Raw genomic sequence first — 19,636 nt, forward strand, 5'->3', positions numbered from 1 at the left:
AAATTCTATAAATGATACTACAAAGAGTAAAAAAAAATCAAGATATAAAAATCGAAAAACACAGTTATTTTCAGCTTATTGTTAAATGTTAAAACAGTATTGTTATGAAAGAAAATAATGTTAAATAACACGAACACAAAAGTACAACAATTCCCAGGTACCAGGAATTGGTAACATATCGCTTGAAGTGTGAACGGTACCATCTCTATGCAAACGTAGGTGTTACATACTTCTTTATAAGTACTGCTGGGTATGTGTTATTTTACTTGTGTACGTAAGTGTTACTTCTCCGTACATTAGTGTTACTTCTCTGTACCCAAGTGTTACGTCTGCGTACCCAAATGTTACGTATGCGTACCCAAGTGTTACGTATGCGTATCCAAGTGTTACGTATGCGTACCCAATTGTTATGTCTCTGTGCTTGTTACGTCTGCCCAATTGTTACATCTGGATACGTCTGTGTATGTGTTACATAATTCTGTTACATATGCGTACGTGTTAAGTCTGCGTACCAAAGTGTTACGTCTGCGTACCCAAGTGTTACGTCTGCGTAACCAAGTGTTACGTCTGCTTAACCAAGTGTTACATCTGCATACTTGTTACGTCTGCGTACGTGTAACGCACAATGTTACTTCTGCATATGTGTTACTTACATCTGCGTATATAAGTAATTACTCACTTCTGATTTGGCAGCCATGAGCATGGTCCACACTTTCTTTAGTTTCTTAGTCTTTCCTTGGGCCTCCTCCTGAAGGCTTGTGTACTTCTCCTCAATGTCCAGCCGCTCTTGCTATTTTCAGACACATCAAATATTATTTTACAATACGCAATACATCATTTTATATCGAAGAATAGGCCCTCAAGAAACACATGAGTACCAGCGCCGTATGGTCACCTCTTTCTCCTCTAGCTCCTTGCGAAGTCGCTCTGCCCTACGGCGGCGTTCTTCCAACTCACTGTTGGACTCTTCCAAAAGCTTCTCCTGTTCCTCAGCCTTCGCCAGGAGGTCTACGCCCCCTACGATCACCTTCTTCTCCAAGGCTGACAATTTCTCACGCAGAAGATGATGCTCTTGTCTATGGGTGGACGACAGTAAGGAGTGTGAAACTTGATTAATCACATTTTAAAGCAACATTTTTAAATCAAACTGAATGCTTGTAGATGTCTACAATGTATCCTATCCATCCATCCATCCATCCACCTTCTGCTTATCGGGTAGCGGGGGCAGCAGCCAAAGCAAAGAAGCCAAGACTTCCCCTACGTCAGGTTTGTCCCGGACAGTTTGGTTATGTTTTAGTTTTTCCTGTGTGTATGTCTTTGTTTCCTGTCAGCGCTTTTATTTTGATCATTACCTGATTTTCTCCCAGAGCGCTGTTTCCTCTCAGCTGTGGCTGATTGGCACCTGGCCACACCCGTTGTCAATCAGCCAGCTCCCATTTAAACCTGCTTGGTCCTCCAGTCAGTGCTGGATTATTGTAGCTCCTACCGATTGAGTATCGTTTGTACCTGTATCTTGTAGCTGTTGGCAGCGTGCTGTTTTTTCATCCGAGTTCCTGTTTCCTGGTATCCTGTTTCCTGTCTCCTAGTTCCTGGTTTGAGTTATTTCTTTATTTTTGAACATTAAATCATGTTTTCCTGCTCGATGCCTGCCACCATCTCTGCATCGTGGGGTTTGTCCCCAACACAATCCGACACCCTCTCCCCAGCCTTTTCGTCCAGTACGAGGGATGTATTTGTTTTTAAATAGTTTTAACCTATTGTGTGTTTTATGTTAATGTTGTAAGTAATTTGTATCTTTTTATTATAGCAAATGCAGGTCACTCTTGTAAAATAGATTTTGATCTCATTGAGTTTTTACCTGATTAAATAAAGGAAAATTAAATGAAAATGTTGTCATAGCAGTTACTTTCCCCCCAAAAAGTATTTAATTAGTAACGTAATTGTTCCTTTATGAATGTTGCTTGGTTGACAGAACGGCCGTGCCAGTAATTTGAGGATTCCAGGTTCGATATCCGCTTCTGCCATCCTAGTTACTGGCGTTGTGTCCTTGAGCAAGACACTTTACCCACCTGCTTAGAGTGCCACCCACAATGTAGCTTAAAGATGTAAACAATGGGTTTCACTATGTAGAGCATGATATAAATATAATTCTCTTTACTTCAATTCACTAATTAGTTTTATCAATGAAATGGTATTTGTGTGACCCTGACAGCTTACAATATCAGTAAGTAATGTAACCACCTGTTTTGTCTTGAGTCTGTAAAGGCACCTCACGTGAATGTTATTGCTGGAAAGTGAGGAAGTGTTATATAAGTGTGGCGAAGACGCAGAGAAGGTGTTCAAGTAGGTAAGTAAGCACTGCTATTGATGCATAAAGATCAGAAATTAAAAAATAAAATAAAATAAAAATAAAAACAAAATTATATATATATATATATATATATATATATATATATATATATATATATATATATATATATATATATATATGTGTGTGTGTGTGTGTGTATTTTTAAAAGAGCTTCCGATTTTGGCCTTTATATATAAGCGAGTCTGCCCCACAACAAGAGGATAGAGAAAAAGGAGGAGCTTATTGACAACAACGTCGGCCTACAATGGCGGATTCGCGCAAAGCTCTTTGGGTAAATCTCTACTTTATACAAACAATCCGCTGACGTCACAAGTGGAAAAAAATGTCAACAAGTGGGGCAAATTCCAAAAGGATTATTTCCTAAAAGAATGTGAAAATCTGCTGTATAGTATGTGTGCTTGGGTCTTATTTTTAGGAACACGAGTACAAAAGCTCACAATAATGTCAACAACAATAACAATAACAAAAACATGTCCAATTTGACGGTGTTACATAAGGTTTGAAATAGTACTTAATTTGATCACCCGTTACTGGAAAACTGTTTCAGACACGTGTCTCTTCTCTTAAATGTAAGAGGACGCCACTGTTGGTAAATTTGAAAGGTTTGACCTGTTTTAAGACCAGCCCCATGATTGCTGCAAGAGCACATTTAATTCAAATTAAATTTAGAATAGAGTTTTTCCTGATGGACTCACTGAGCTTTGAGAAGATCTTTCTCCCTTTTCTCCAACTCTGCCTTGGCCTTGTTCCTCTCCTCCTCCTCCATGTCCAGCTTTGCCTCCAAAGCCTTTCGCTCCTCGTCAATCTTGGCCTGCATTTCCACCATCTTTTCAGGGGAAAGCTTCTTCTTTCCTTAAGACAAGATATCAGTGGAGGTTAGTTTGACGATGGGTAGTATTTGAGGGTCTGGGAGAATACAATTCATTACTCACTTTCTTCTTCCTACACTGCAAAAAGTGAAATCTAAGTAAGATTTAATATCTCAAATAAGGTTGATATTTGCTTATTTTCTGCTTGATAATATAATTATTCTCACTAAGCAGATTTTATGTTAGAGTGTTTTACTTGTTTTAAAGGTTTTGGTCCTAAATGATCTCAGCAAGATATTACAGCTTGTAGCTGAGATGTTATGACCTATATTGAGTAAAACATGCTTGAAACTAGAATATCAACAAATGCAAAGCTGTGTCATTAACACTCACAAATATAAAACTACTTTTTTCAAAGTAATCATTTCTTACTTCAAGCATGAAAAAAAAATCATGATGCCGAGCACATATCATTATGTCAAGATAATGGCACTAGCATTTACTTCATTTAAGTTAAGAATATTTTCAACATATTTAGCAAAAAGGTCTCATTTGTTTGTTTTTCTACCAAGAAAAGTGCACTTGTTATTAGTGAGAATATACTTATTTTAAGGTATTTTTGGGTTCATTGAAGTTGGCTAATTTTACTTGTTTTGGAAAGTCTTGACAAGCCAAATTTTCTTGTTCTATTGGCAGATAAGTTTGCTTAGTTCAAGTAAAATACCCCTCATTTTTTTCCCCCCTTGTTTTTGAACTCTGACTTTTTGCAGTGGAGTGGTTCAGCACCCCAACAGACAAGTTCTTTTTCCATTGTCACCTTCTAATCGTATCCCAAGTATGGTTGCAAAATTCCAGGAATATTCCAAAGTTGGAAACTTTCCACGGTAATTAACGGGAAATTAAAGGAAATAAACATTGAATGCAGCATGCTAGATTTTGCAGCATGATTATTAGCTAAAACAACCTGATTTAATGCAAATTAAGTAGAATTTCAATCCTTCACTGTGCATTCCTCCAACACATGCGCAGTGCATTCTTCTGTCACATGCACAGATAATTCCCAGCATGCTACCCGCTACAGCAGGGTTAGTGAGGCCACACGAGTATTTGAGCCCAAGGACTTCTACAAAGTTCTACAGGAGATTAATTTAAGAATATTTAAAAAATATTGAGCAAAAAAATCTATTTGATTTTCCATCAAGAAAAGTGCACTTGTTATGAGTGAGAATATACTTATTTTAAGGTATTTTGGGGTTCATACTTGTTTTAGAAAGTCTTGACAAACCAAATTTTCTTGTTCTATTGGCAGATAATTTTGCTTAGTTCAAGTAAAATACACCTCATTTTTGTATTTTTTTCTCCCTTGTTTTTGAACACTGACTTTTTGCAATGTAACGCTCTCTTAATCCTGTATCGGACTCTATCTGAACCAAATATAAACTATTGTATGGTGTAACATGTAACCCAGTTATCTTAAAAAAAATGGAGATTCTTCAGAAGAAAGTCATATACTGTACAGTGGGGCCAAAAAGTATTTAGTCAGCCAGCGATTGTGCAAGTTCTCCCACTTCAAATGATGACAGAGGTCTGTCATTTTCATCATAGGTACACTTCAACTGTGAGAGACAGAATGTGGAAAAAAAATCCAGGAATTCACATTGTAGGAATTTTAAAGAATGTATTTGTAAATGATGGTGGAAAATAAGTAGTTGGTCAACCATTCAAATCTCTCACTGATGGAAGGAGGTTTTGGCTCCAAATCTCAGGATACATGGCCCCATTCATTCTTTCCTTAACACGGATCAATTGTCCTGTCCCCTTAGCAGAAAAACAGCCACAAAGCATGATGTTTCCACCCCCATGCTTCACAGTAGGTATGGTGTTCTTGGGATGCAACTCAGTATTCTTCTTCCTCCAAACACGACGAGTTGAGTTTATACCAAAATGGATACATGGATGATACAGCAGAGGATTGGGAGAATGTCATGTGGTCAGATGAAACCAAAATAGAACTTTTTCACATTCTGTCTCTCCCAGTTGAAGTGTACCTATGATGAAAATGACAGACCTCTGTCATCATTTGAAGTGGGAGAACTTGCACAATCGCTGGCTGACTAAATACTCTTTTGCCCCACTGTATGTTCCAACAAGGGCAAACTTTTATGCTCCATCAAATCCCCTTTTTTATAGGTACAATCTTCTGAAGCTTACTGACTGCAACAGATTCCACAGTGCTTGTATTATGTATAACGTAGTACACAGATTCAATTCTAGACTCTACCAGCTCATTCCAGTGACCACTACTTCTCATAGACATAATACTACCTATATTGAGAGGGAAAATCGTCATCTTTAGTAATGTCCGTAGGAACTGATGATCTGGACTGAGATTGATAGCTTTATAAAAGAATCATATTCTTTAAACATTTTTAAAAACCGTTTTAAGCAAAATGTATTGCGATATTATGCTTATTATATTTAGCACACCACTCATGGTCGAGGAATTCACATTAGTCGAATAATTTTGCTCTTGACCTCTGTATGTATGATGAGATTATCGCACATCTTCAAGATGCAACTTTTTAATCAAATTTGAATAATATGATATTGAAACTGATTTGGTGGTTTTAAAGATTCCTTTTTTATAAATATTAACCTGTTGGTAGGTTGGTATGAAATTATAAATGGGGATTTGGTGGGTAGATTTCGAAAGGAATTGTATTGTACTGTATTTTGTATATTTTAACTGCGGGTCCCAGACCATAAACTGTCTGCTTCTAGGGATTACATTATTGCAGAACGGACTCTGATAGTAACAAAAGAAACAATAATGTCATACAAAATTATGTCTGTCAGCAAATAAATATATAAATACTCTGTTTTTAACTGCAACGAAAGGTAAACAACAGCCATTATGTAATTGCATTATTGGCACAATGGTTATGAAGATGGACACAGACAGTGAATAAAATCATACTTCTACCAAAAGGAAAGTTCACAATGGCTGAACAACAAATTTGACTTCCCTGGTAATCGATTAACGTCATATCTAAATGCTTTGAGCAAATAGCAAAACCTTTCTTACAAGACAGTAGGACCACAGGTATTCTTACACCAACCTCTTTCTCCTTCAGGGAAAAGATGTAGTAAAGACGCATTGGCACCAGGAGGGAAAAGAGACACAAAATAAATAGAAAATATTAGGCTGAACTCCAGGCAAGCAACAGAGCAGTTTCTATCACAAGAGAGAAGCAGAAGACAGGTGACGACGAAAAGATGACGACACTTAAATTCATGAAACATGATGAAAGTGAATGCTGCAAGAGGAGTAAAACAATAAAGCTTGAAGTATTTGAAGAAATGACCCTTACAAAACAAGTTAATGAGATCCGTCAAAATCACTCATCCAAAAAAGCGTGAAACAACATCGCGGACCACTGCTAAGATGAAACAATTGTGGAGTGCATACTACTTATTTTTTGGGCAATGAACCATTACATACACTTGATTGATTGATTGATTGATTGATACTTTTATTAGTAGATTGCACAGTACAGTACATATTCCGTACAATTGACCACTAAATGGTAACAGCCCAATAAGTTTTTCAACTTGTTTAAGTCGGGGTCCACGTTAATCAATTCATGGTAAGAAGTAGTTCCCATACCAGGAGTCGAACCCGGGCCCCCTGGTGAAAACCAGGAATCCTAACCGCTAGACGAGTGGTTCTCAAATGGGGGTACTTGAAGGTATGCCAAGGGGTACGTCAGATTTTTTTTAAATATTCTAAAAATAGCAACAATTCAAAAATCCTTTATGAATATATTTATTGAATGTAAGTTCATAGACTGTGAGAAAAAAATACAACAATGCAATATTCAGTGTTGACAGTTAGATTTTTTGTGGACATGTTCCATAAATATTGATGTTAAAGATTTCTTTTTTTGTGAAGAAATGTTTAGAAGTAAGTTGATGAATCCAGATGGATCTCTATTACAATCCCCAAAGAGGGCACTTTAAGTTGATGATTACTTCTATGTGGAGAAATCTTTATTTATAACTTAATCACTTGTTTATTTTTCAACAAGTTTTTAGTTATTTTTATATATATTTTTCCAAATAGTTCAAGAAAGACCACTAAGGATGAGCAATAATTTGCACTGTTATACAATTTAATAAATCAGAAACTGATGACATAGTGCTGTATTTTACTTCTTTATCTCTTTTTTTCAACCAGAAATGCTTTGCTCTGATTAGGGGGTACTTGAATTAAAAAAATTTTTCACAGGGGGTACATGACTGAAAAAAGGTTGAGAACCACTGTGCTAGACCACATGGTCACACCACTCTCGCACGTCCGGGCGCTCAGTCACTTACTGTGTTCATCATTTCTATCATTGATATCTATTATTATGATTATTCATCAATTCTGTGTTGAGTACCAGCAGCCTACTTTGACTACTTACTCCAGCAACTCCACAACTTACATGAAGTCATGGCCAACATGGTGCATTAGATATTGTTGTAGAGCCCGTATAAGATCATACTAATAATTTCTGAGGTAGAAAGGCTGACAGTTCCAATGACAGCAAATAATTACACGCACAGTAGAGGCAATTACGCCCATGTCCAATTCTAAAAAAAACTGCATATTTGACACGCACAATAGTTTAATATCTATTCAAACATAATAAACAAATGAGATCGCTAGAATCAATCATTACAGTACATGCAACTTGCCTTTACAGACAGTTTTGAAGTAAGACAACTCTAAATACAAACCACGTTTCCATATGAGTTGGGAAATTGTGTTAGATGTAAATATAAACGGAATACAATGATTTTCAAATCCTTTTCAACTCATATTCAGTTGAATGCACTACAAAAACAAGATATTTAATGTTCAAACACATAAACTATTTTTTTTTGCAAGTAATAATTAACTTAGAATTAATGGCTGCAACACGTGCCAAAGTAGTTGGGAAAGGGCATGTTCACCACTGTGTTACATCACCTTTTCTTTTAACAACACTCAATAAACGTTTGGGAACTGAGGAAACTAATTGTTGAAGCTTTGAAAGTGGAATTCTTTCCCATTCTTGTTTTATGTAGAGCTTCAGTCGTTCTCCGCTGTCGTATTTTATGTTTCATAATGCGCCACACATTTTCCATGGGAGACAGGTCTGGACTGCAGGCGGGCCAGGAAAGTACCCGCACTCTTTTACTACGAAACCATGCTGTTGTAACACGTGGCTTGGCATTGTCTTGCTCAAATAAGCAGGGGCGTCCATGAAAAAGACGGCGCTTAGATGGCAGCATATGTTGTTCCAAAACCTGTATGTACCTTTCAGCATTAATGGTGCCTTCACAGATGTGTAAGTTACCCATGCCTTGGGCACTAATACACCCCCATACCATCACACATGTGTAAGTTACCCATGCCTTGGGCACTAATACACCCCCATACCATCACACATGTGTAAGTTACCCATGTCTTGTTCACTAATACACCCCCATACCATCACACATGTGTAAGTTACCCATGCCTTGGGCACTAATACACCCCCATACCATCACACATGTGTAAGTTACCCATGTCTTGTTCACTAATACACCCCCATACCATCACAGATGCTGGCTTTTGAACTTTGCGTCGATAACAGTCTGGATGGGTCGCTTCCCCTTTGGTCCGAATGGCAGGATGTCGAATATTTCCAAAAACAATTTGAAATGTGGACTCGTCAGACCAAAGTAAGTCCATCTCAGATGATCTCGGGCCCAGAGCAGCCGGCGGCGTTTCTGGATGTTGATAAATGGTTTTCGCTTCGCATAGTAGAGCTTTAACTTGCACTTACAGATGTAGCGACCAACTGTATTTAGTGACAGTGGTTTTCTGAAGTGTTCCTGAGCCCATGTGGTGATATCCTTTAGAGACTGATGTCGGTTTTTGATACAGTGCCGTCTGAGGGATCGAAGGTCACGGTCATTCAATGTTGGCTTCCGGCCATGCCGCTTACGTGGAGTGATTTCTCCAGATTCTCTGAACCTTTTGATGATATTATGGAGCGTAGATGTTGAAATCCCTACAGTTCTTGCAATGTCACTTTGAGAAAGGTTGTTCTTAAACTGTTTGACTATTTGCTCACGCAGTTGTGGACAAAGGGGTGTACCTCGCCCCATCCTTTCTTGTGAAAGACTGAGCCGTTTTTGGGAAGCTGTTTTTATAGCCAATCAAGGCACCCACCTGTTCCCAATTAGCCTGCACACCTGTGGGATGTTCCAAATAAGTGCTTGATAAGCATTCCTCAACTTTATCAGTATTTATTGCCACCTTTCCCAACTCATTTGTCATGTGTTTCTGGCAACAAATTCTAAAGTTAATGATCATTTGCAAAAAAAAAAATGTTAATCAGTTTGAACATCAAATATGTTGTCTTTGTAGCATATTCAACTGAATATGGCTTGAAAAGGATTTGCAAATCATTGTATTCTGTTTATATTTACATCTAACACGATTTCCCAACTCATATGGAAACGGGGTTTGTATTAGCAGAAGAGATAAAAAGTGCATTCTTTTGATGAAACAGCCCCAGAAAACACGAGTTTTAATATACAGTGATTTTAATTGCTCACACCAGACATTGGAAAAAGGTGTGCAGCATAATTCTGAGTTACATTGGATATGTGAAAATCCTTCCAGAAGGAGCTACAGGGTTGTAATCAATAAAGTTATAAGTGGCTCCGTAATATTACCTCTTCGTCTCCTGCGCCCTTGTCCGGCTTCTCCTCCTTCATCGTCGCCCTCATCAAGCTCATCGGACCCGCTGCCCTCCGAGCCAGAGATCTCCTCACCTAGGATGGCATGACCCGACAGTATTGAGTGACATGCTGAAGACTCCAAAATGACTGTCACTTTCTACTCATCCAACTCTATTATTACCCTCCTCTAGTTTCTTCTTCAGCTCCTCAATCTCCTCCTGAAATTTTCGCAGCAATGCTTCTTTGGGGTCCTCGTTGATTCTTGCTTTGTTCTTGATATTTTTAGCCCTGTTGGCGTAGCGCAGCGTACTGATGGTCTCGTCATAGTTGTAGTCTGCTGGGCCTATGTTGGCACACTGGTTGGGGGTGAAAGCAAAAAGTGCCATAAAATGTTACCAAATCATGAAAAGTCCAAACATAACTTTAGACCAGGGGTCACCAACGCGGGCACCAGGTCGCCCGTAAGGACCAGAGGAGTCGCCCGCTGGCCTGTTCTAAAAATAGCTCAAATAGCAGCACTTACCAGTGAACTGCCTCTATTATTCAAACATTTTTAATTTTAAGAGGGACAAAACTCAAATTGAATTTGAAAATCCAAGAAAATATTTTAAAGACTTGGTCTTCACTTGTTTAAATAAATACATTTATTTTTTTTACTTTGCTTCCTATAACTTTCAGAAAGAAAATTTTTGAGAAAAAAATACCTTAAAAATAATTTTAGGATTTTTAAACACATATACCTTTTTACCTTTTAAATTCCTTCGTCTTCTTTCCTGACAATTTAAATCAAGGTTCAAGTATTTTTTTTTTATTGTAAAGAATAATAAATATATATTAATTTAATTCTTGATTGTAGCTTCTGTTTTTTCGACGAAGAATATTTGTTAAATATTTCTTTAAACTTATTATGATTAAAATTAAAAAAAAATATTTTGGCAAATCTAGAAAATCTGTAGAATCAAATATAAATCTTATTTCAAAGTCTTTTGAATTTCTTTTAAAAATGTTGTTCTGGAAAATCTAGAAGAAATAATTTGTTATATATTCTAACAAAGTGCAGATTGGACTTTAACCTATTTAAAACATGTCATCAAAATTCTAAAATTAATCTTAATCAGGAAAAATTGCTAATGATGTCCCATAAATTCTTTTATTAATTTTTTCAAAAAGATTCAAATTAGCTAGTTTTTCTCTTAATTTTTTTCGGTTAAATTTTTAATTTTAAAGAGTCGAAATTGAAGATAAACTATGTTTAAAATATAATTTTCTTTTTTTTCGTGTTTTCTCCTCTTTTAAACCGTTCAATTAAGTGTTTTTTTCATCATTTATTCTCTACAAAAAACCTTCTGTAAAAGGAAAAAAAATGTACGACGGAATGACAGACAGAAATACCCATTTTTTATGTATATATATATAGATTTATTTATTATTTTATTATTTATTATTTATTATTGGGACGGCGTGGGGCAGTGGGAGAGTGGCCGTGCGCAACCCAAGGGTCACTGGTTCAAATCCCACCTAGAACCAACCTCGTCACGTCCGTTGTGTCCTGAGCAAGACACTTCACCCTTGCTCCTGATGGGTGCTGGTTGACGCCTTGCATGGCAGCTCCCTCCATCAGTGTGTGAATGTGTGTGTGAATGGGTAAATGTGGAAGTAGTGTCAAAGCGCTTTGAGTACCTTGAAGGTAGAAAAGCACTATACAAGTACAACCCATTTATTAGAGGTAAATTGAGCAAATAGGTTATTTCTGGCAATTTATTTAAGTGTGTATCAAACTGGTAGCCCTTCGCATTAATCAGTACCCAAGAAGTAGCTCTTGCTTTCAAAAAGGTTGGTGACCCCTGCTTTCGAGTGCATGCTGCTAACATTTTCAATTTCGAACCTTACCATCAACGTCTTTGAGTTCCCTCCTAGTGAATCCTGGAGCAGGCGGGTGAGTTTAGAGTTCCTGTAGGGCACATGAGTGCTCTTGCCATCCACCAGGGCGGAGATGACGTTACCCAGAGTGGAGAGCGAGAGATTGATCTTTGTTGCTTCCTTCAGGCGCTGGCCTGTGGCGCCAGTTTTACCTTGTCTTTCTGAACCCTGCAAGGCACAGAACTGGGTTTATGGTTCACACAAACATAGGGATCTTTAGAGAAAGGGTTTGGGTGGGAATGAAGAGGGGGGATGATTAAGATAAAAATAGGGTTGGAAATGTTTGATAGTGTATTATTATTATTATTATATAATAATATATAATAACTTCCTCACTTCAGTGTATCAGCTTTTTTTTTATTTTTTTAAAACACCTCTTCAACAAGAGTAGGGATGTAATGATGAGAAAGTTTGAAAAAATGTGAAAAAAAATGATCACGGTTATCATTATTATCAAGGAATTGTTAAATGTGCTCAAAATATTCTTACGCACGATAAAATATTAAACCCAGTTTTCTTTTTTTAAAAGCATAATATACTATCTTTTAGGGGAGGAAGGGTCCACGAAATCCGCGGTTTGGATCTTATAGCGTTTTTGTGAGTTTTCACTTCGGTTTCTTTGTACTTTCTTGTTCTTCTAACAACCCAGAATACCATACATCCCAATAATCCACCATTATCAGTTGTCGGACTCGCTAAAATATCTAATGCAATTAAACCTAAAAATGGCTTCTAAAACGCTGACCCTTGAATTAATGTAAACTAAAACTGTAACTGTACACTCTTTATAACCACATTATATACCATTAACATGAAGTGAAGCACAAGTTTTATCAGCACTACGCTTTTCTTGGTTGAAATCAAAACCAAAATACATGTTAATTAAATGGCACCTGGTGTGTGAATGTGCAGGAATCTTTCGAAAAAGACTCAATATCAATGGAACTTTCCTGGGTAAATAAAGGTTTCAGCGGCACATGTACTGACGAAGATAAGAAGGCGGGCTCACATTACACCAGTTTTAAAACCTCTGCATCGGTTCACCGTGTGTTTCAGGATCAATTTTAAGATTATTTTTATGGTTTTGGGCCTTCCTATCTTTCAGATTTGCTTTTACCCTATGAACCTTCCTGGGCCCTAAGATCCTGCGGCACTCATCTCCTAATTATTCCAAAAGTCACGGGACAGCATCTTTCCACCATTATGGCCCTCAGGGCTGCGGAGAACGTTAATATTTTTAAGAGCAGGCTTGAGACCCACCTTTTTGATTTGGCTTTTACCTGATAGTTATTATTTTAACTTATATTTTATTCTTTATTTGTTTGTGTTTGGTATCTGTGTCCGTGTGTACGTATGAGATTATGGGGGAAATGGGTCATCGGGGTATTGTTTTAACTTTGTAAAGCACTTTCCATTGAACTTCTTGTATGTATGAAAAGCGCTTTATGAATAAAGTTTGATTGATTGCTTAACCAAGAAAAAAAAAAACTAAAATCTTTACATTCATTCATACAATACATCATAGGACACTTTTAACCACCATTTTGAGTTAAATCATTTTGCAACATAGATGTGCCAATAAGTGTTTAAGTACAAAATGCTTATACTGTATAAGGTACTGTTTGGAAAACTATATATTAGATGTTGCACAATCACTGTTATTGTGAAGGTTTGAGTTGTGCTGCGGTTCTTAAAGGCGCTTGACAACTAGTACGTTTTTGAGTGGCAGCGACTTGAGGCTATGGTAAAAACATGTTATATTAAAAAAGTGAGCCTTTAGAGTTAGGGCTGCACTCATGCCTGTAGCTTGAGCTTGTATTGGTGGTCTGGTTCACAATAACACAAACAGATGAGAGGTGTCCCGGCTCGCATAAGCTTTGTATTTGACACATGCAAAGCTGATCTAATAAAGGTGTGCAAAGTGGATTGCGTCTTTTAAATGAGCAGAAAAGGTGTGCATTCAATTTTGTGTCACTGTCTTCATGAGTACGCAAAATATATACTGATAATCAAAACACACACAATACTGGGAGGATAAGATGCAACTATAACTAGTTAACACACGCAATGTGATTTATCAACACTCATCCCTGTTTTGTGAACACTATTTAGTCTTTTTCATTTTTAGCAGGTGTGAGAAGGATGTGCAAACATCGGTACACACTCTGCACAGACAAGAATCATCTGTTCAAGGTGTGTGCGTCTCAACATTTTGGATGGTCAGAAATAAAAAATGTTAGACATATCGTTGATTCAGCTGCATCATTTTATAATTTTATAGTTACTAGAAGACTTATGGACTTAAACAAATTTAATGTCAGCGTTTTCGTGTCATTTAGTATTTTTTTTAATGACTTTTGATTATTTCACATTGAATACCATGTACCATGAATTGATTAACGTGGACCCCGACTTAAACAAGTTGAAAAACTTATTGGGGTGTTACCATTTAGTGGTCAATTGTACGGAATATGTACTGTACTGTGCAATCTACTAATAAAAGTATCAATCAATCAATCAATCAATACAGTAGTACAGGCCAAAAGTTTGAACAAACCTTCTCCTTCAATGCGTTTTCTATATTTTCATGACTATTTACATTGAAGATTGTCACTGAAGACATCAAAACTATGAATGAACACATGTGGAGTTATGTCCTGAACAAAAAAAGGTGAAATATCATCACCATCAGTGTGTGAATGTGTGTGTGAATGTATATGTGAATGGGTGAATGTGGAAATAGTGTCAAAGCGCTTTGAGTTCCTTAAAAAGGTAGAAAAGCGCTATACAAGTATAACCCATTTACCAAATAACTGAAAACATGTTTTATATTTTAGTTGATTCAAAATAGCCACCCTTTGCTCTGATGACTGCTTTGGATACTCTTGGCATTCTCTCGATGAGCATCAGGAGGTAGTCATCTGATATGGTTTTCACGTCACATGTGTGACTTATCAGGGTTGATCGGTGGAATTTCTAGCTTTATCAATGTAGTTAAGTTGTGAATGAGAAAGTGTGTCCAAACTTTTGGCCTGTACTGTACATATTAATACAACATTTCTTATATGAAAAAAACATGCATTTTGTTGAGTCTTGAGTCGGAATTAAGTGCAGTCTCTCTAAAACAAGAGCAGATTTTAAGTTGTAGAAAAAAGAAAAAAAGTGGTTAAATTGTAGATGCATTGCACAACTGCTTCTACAATGCCCATAAAAAGTAGTACATGTCTCCGGTATGTTTGAAAACAAAACGAAATGCCACAGTTGGAGCATGATTACATGAATGTGCAGTAAATAAAAGTGTGCCTGTTTACTACACGCAACACGCCCACAAATAATACACGCTATTTTATAGATTGCACACGTTTACTGCGTGGCATTGGGATCTTGGTAGATCAGGCCCTTAGTCTGTGTTTCAAGTGACCTTCTCGACTGCTTCAGAAGTGGTGACTGTTTTGGAGACAATGATCAATCCCAGACACATGACTTCCCCAGAGAATAGTTCCTTTTCCTCAACATGACAGCATTTCAGTCACATGATGTCAATTTCAATGATATTCCTTCTTTAACAGTAGATACCATTTGGCAATTCGCATAGTTGGGCAATTCTACGGTTTTGTGCGCGTATGATCCGAACGACACATACACGCTCCAAACTGATTAGTAATACAAGTAAAAAAAAACCCCCAAATGACTCAAGCAACTCATGCGCGCCAAACTCATCAGTCTTTGAATGAAAAACAAAACCTTCTCCCAGTTTGTCACTTGGAAATGTCTCGCTACGTACCGCAAGATCCACCAGATGAAGTTTTCCCATGCGCACATGCTGGTTTCCATCCACACCCTTCTCGCTGCACTCGATGGTGATCGTGAAGATGGCGTGAGATCGGGAGCTGTGCTCATTCATATTTGTGGCCCCAACAGATCCTAATCAGTAAAGATGATAAACAATATGTCCAATTTAAACCTTGCATATAGTAACTTATTTGATGTATTTAGCACTATTACTTCTCTTCTTTTATATAATGTTGTATGTTTTGCATAAAAGAGCTGCTTTCAATTCCATTGTAGATGTTAAAGGCCTACTGAAAGCCACTACTACCGATCACGCAGTCTGATAGTTTATATATCAATGATGAAATCTTAACATTGCAATACATGCCAATTTCACGCCCAAATATCCTGCTGAAACGTCTCGGTATGATGATGCGTGCACGTAACGTCACGCATTGTAGAGGACATTTTGTTCCAGCACTGTTCCAGCACAGTATTCTGGACATCTGTGTTGCTGAATCTTTTGCAATTTGTTCAATGAACAATGGAGACATCAAAGAAGAAACCTGTAGGTGGGAAGCGGTGTATTACGGCCACCTTTAACAACACAAACACAGCCGGTGTTTCATTGTTTACATTCCCGAAAGATGACGGTGAAGCTTTACTATGGAACAGAGCGGTCAAGCGAACACGGTTGGATTGGACCACACACACAAAGTACAGTGTATTATGCAGTGATCATTTCGAAAGATCGTGTTTCGAAGAAGGTCCATTGCGAAGGGCAGAGATGGGCATCGCCACCCCCCGTCCACTGGTGCTGAAGAAAGGTGCGGGGGGCCGACCATATAATCTCACTAAAACACTAGTAACACAATAAGCAGATAAGGGATTTTTTTTTCCCTAGTCCTTCACTCTCACTTTCCTCATCCACAAATCTTTCATCCTCGCTCAAATTAATGGGGAAATCGTCGCTTTCTCGGTCCGAATCGCTCTCGCTGCTGGTGTCCATGATTGTAAACAATGTTCAGATGTGAGGAGCTCCACAACCCGTGACGTCACGCGCACATCATCTGCTACTTCCGGTACAGGCAAGGCTTTTTTATCAGCACCAAAAGTTGCAAACTTTATCGTCAATGTTCTCTACTAAATCCTTTTAGCAAAATATATGGCAATATCGCGAAATGATGAAGTATGACACATAGAATGGAGCTGATATCCCCGTTTGAATAAGAACATCTCATTTCAGTAGGCCTTTAATAGTCACAATAAAAGGCATTCTATTCTATTATACGCAGCAACACAGGTTTAAAGTATGAAACACAATGCTGCTACTGTGTGTGGATTATGAAAGCACAAGCTTGTTAAACAACTAAAGCCTCTGTCTCTTAAAGTTGCAAACAAAAACGCTTGCATGTGGGTGTCGTCTTACGGTTTTTGTTGCCCAGAGTCATAATCCTGTCCATGTCGTCAGCATTGTTAGCAACATAGCCTGAGAGGTCTTTGATATACACGCCAACGTCCGGTCTTTCTTTGACCTATGGTAAAAAAAGATATATAAAAAGATAACTTCATCAAGGCAAGGAATGATTCATTTCTGCCTTCAGCTTGTTATCGCACTTCTGAAAATGACTCAGGAGATTTACTATTGAAATACTAATATATAAAAAATATTCAATTCATACCTCAAGTCTCTGCGTCTGGTCCTTAGCCAACAAGTCTCGCACTTCTTCATTGTAGATCTCCAGGTATGAAACATGAACCAAAAACCTGTGTGCCGTTAAATTGTATTTAATGAAACAAGAACAATTTATTTTTTAAACCAAGAAAATAAATGAGACTTTTTACAATTCGTTTATTGATAACCATATTAAACAATGTGCTGTTGCTTCAGTCTAATTATTAGGGGTGTGGGAAAAAATCGATTTCAATTTGAATCGCGATTTTCACGTTGTACGATTCAGAATCAATTCTCATTTTTAAAAAATCTATTTTTTATTTAGTTATTTTTTAATCAATCCAACAAAACAATACACAGCAATACTATAACAATGCAATCCAATTCCAAAAGCAAACCTGAGCCAGCAACACTCAGAACTGCAATAAACAGAGCAATTGAGAGGAGACACAAACACCACACAGAACAAAACAAAAGTAGTGAAACAAAAATGAATATTATCAACAACAGTATCAATATTAGTTATAATTTCAGCTTAGCGGTGATTAAAAATCCCTCATTGACATTATCATTAGACATTTATTAAAAAAAAAGAACAATAGTGTCACAGTGGCTTACACTTGCATGGCATCTCATAAGCTGGACAACACACTGTGTCCGATGTTTTCACAAAGATAAAATAAGTCTGATTTTTGGTTCGTTTAATAGTTAAAACAAATTTACATTATTGCAATCAGTTGATAAAACATTGTCCTTTACAATTATAAAAGCTTTTTACAAACATCTACCACTGTGCTTGCATGTCAGCAGACTGGTAGATCCTGCTGACATCCTATGTATTGAATGAATAGAGAATCCTTTTAAATCAGGAAAAAAATCAGTTTGAATCGAGAATCGTGTTTAATTGAAAAAAAAAAAATCGATTTTGAATCGAATCGTGACCCCAAAAATCGATACTGAATTGTATCGTGTTGCACCCAAAGATTCTCAGCCCTACTAATTATAGTAACAATATCCCACATTAGTAAACCGCTAACATTGCATTTTATTATGAAGTAATCTTCTCAAAAGGTTGATTCCGTGGAAACTAAAGTAGTCAGTGTACAGCTTTTATACCATTATAGATATAGGCCTACTCTGTGGACTACTGGTTAGAGCAGAGGTCGGGAACCTTTTTGGCTGAGAGAGCCAAGAAGCCAAATATTTTAAAATGTATTTCTGTAAGAGCCACATAATATTTTTTGTAATAACATTGTTATTCTGAAGCTAACTGTGGAGGGGGCGTGGCCTGCGGGCCTGCATCGAAGCGGGGTGTTGCCAGGATCAGCCTCGAAATCAGCGACAGGTGTGTAGATGGCCCACCTGGGCCTTGTTATCTAATCACCTGCCGCTCGGTTATAAGCAGCAGCCAGGAGGAGAGACAGGGTTGGAGCTAGAGCCAAAGCGAGGACGAAAGACAAAAAGACAATTGCTGTAAAGCAACAGAGACTTATTGAAAAATAAAACAATATTGTAACCCTGAAACAGGCTCTCATGTTGGTGCGTAGTGGTCTGAAGAACCCCCAGGAGGGCAAACCCCACACTAACCAATAGTAAATAAATAACTTCCTACCATTAACACCACTTCTTAAACAGGTGCGGTAGAAAACGGATGGATGGATTAAAAATGCATGAGAATGTTTTATATTTTGAACATTATTTCTAACACTGTGATTACAAGTGGAATTATTCAGTACTTATCATGTTAAGCAATGTCAGCTCAGATTTATCTGAGAGCCAGATGCAGTCATCAAAAGAGCCACATCTGGCTCTAGAGCCATAGGTTCCCTACCCCTGGGTTAGAGTGTCCGCCCTGAGATTGGTAGGTTGTGAGTTCAAACCCCGGCCGAGTCATACCAAAGACTATAAAAAGGGGACCCATTCCCTCCATGCTTGACACTCAGCGTCAAGGGTTGGAATTGGGGGTTAAATCACCGAAAATGATTCCCGGGCGCGGCCACTGCTGCTGCCCACTGCTCCCCTCAACTCCGAGTGGGTGAACAAGGGGATGGGTCAAATGCAGAGGACACATTTCACCAAACCTAGTGTGTGTGTGTGTGTGACAATCATTGGTACCTTAATTTAAAAAGTTTATTACAGTCTACTAAAAATGACTTGTCTGAACAGAAACTAACAATTTATTTTGGAATCGATGTGTCCGTCAGTTTATCACAGCTCCTGTGTGCCGGCAGCACTCGTGCAGCCCTAGACTGTCACGCCGAACTGTAGGCAAGACGCAATTATCTTGCTGCTCATGTGTGTTGCCTGCTATTGAGGCTTTGTTCACACTGC

The 19,636-nt window shown here is 37.7% G+C and overlaps 1 protein-coding gene across 1 annotated transcript in view; it reads right to left on the minus strand.

Annotated features, from left to right (window-relative positions):
- The window catches only part of kif3a (kinesin family member 3A), a 51,438-nt gene that overhangs the window by 14,927 nt on the left and 16,875 nt on the right, over nucleotides 1-19,636 (minus strand). The window contains exons 4-12 of the mRNA XM_061899698.1: nucleotides 17,313-17,397; nucleotides 17,060-17,165; nucleotides 15,644-15,783; nucleotides 11,830-12,027; nucleotides 10,121-10,295; nucleotides 9,934-10,032; nucleotides 3,067-3,223; nucleotides 896-1,076; nucleotides 680-790 (exon numbers count right to left, since the gene is read on the minus strand). Of these exons, the coding sequence (XP_061755682.1) occupies nucleotides 680-790; nucleotides 896-1,076; nucleotides 3,067-3,223; nucleotides 9,934-10,032; nucleotides 10,121-10,295; nucleotides 11,830-12,027; nucleotides 15,644-15,783; nucleotides 17,060-17,165; nucleotides 17,313-17,397 (1,252 nt within the window). The remainder of the gene's footprint in view (nucleotides 1-679; nucleotides 791-895; nucleotides 1,077-3,066; nucleotides 3,224-9,933; nucleotides 10,033-10,120; nucleotides 10,296-11,829; nucleotides 12,028-15,643; nucleotides 15,784-17,059; nucleotides 17,166-17,312; nucleotides 17,398-19,636) is intronic.

Source organism: Nerophis ophidion, linkage group LG05, assembly GCF_033978795.1.
Source record: "Nerophis ophidion isolate RoL-2023_Sa linkage group LG05, RoL_Noph_v1.0, whole genome shotgun sequence".
Classification (NCBI taxonomy): Eukaryota; Metazoa; Chordata; class Actinopteri; order Syngnathiformes; family Syngnathidae; genus Nerophis; species Nerophis ophidion.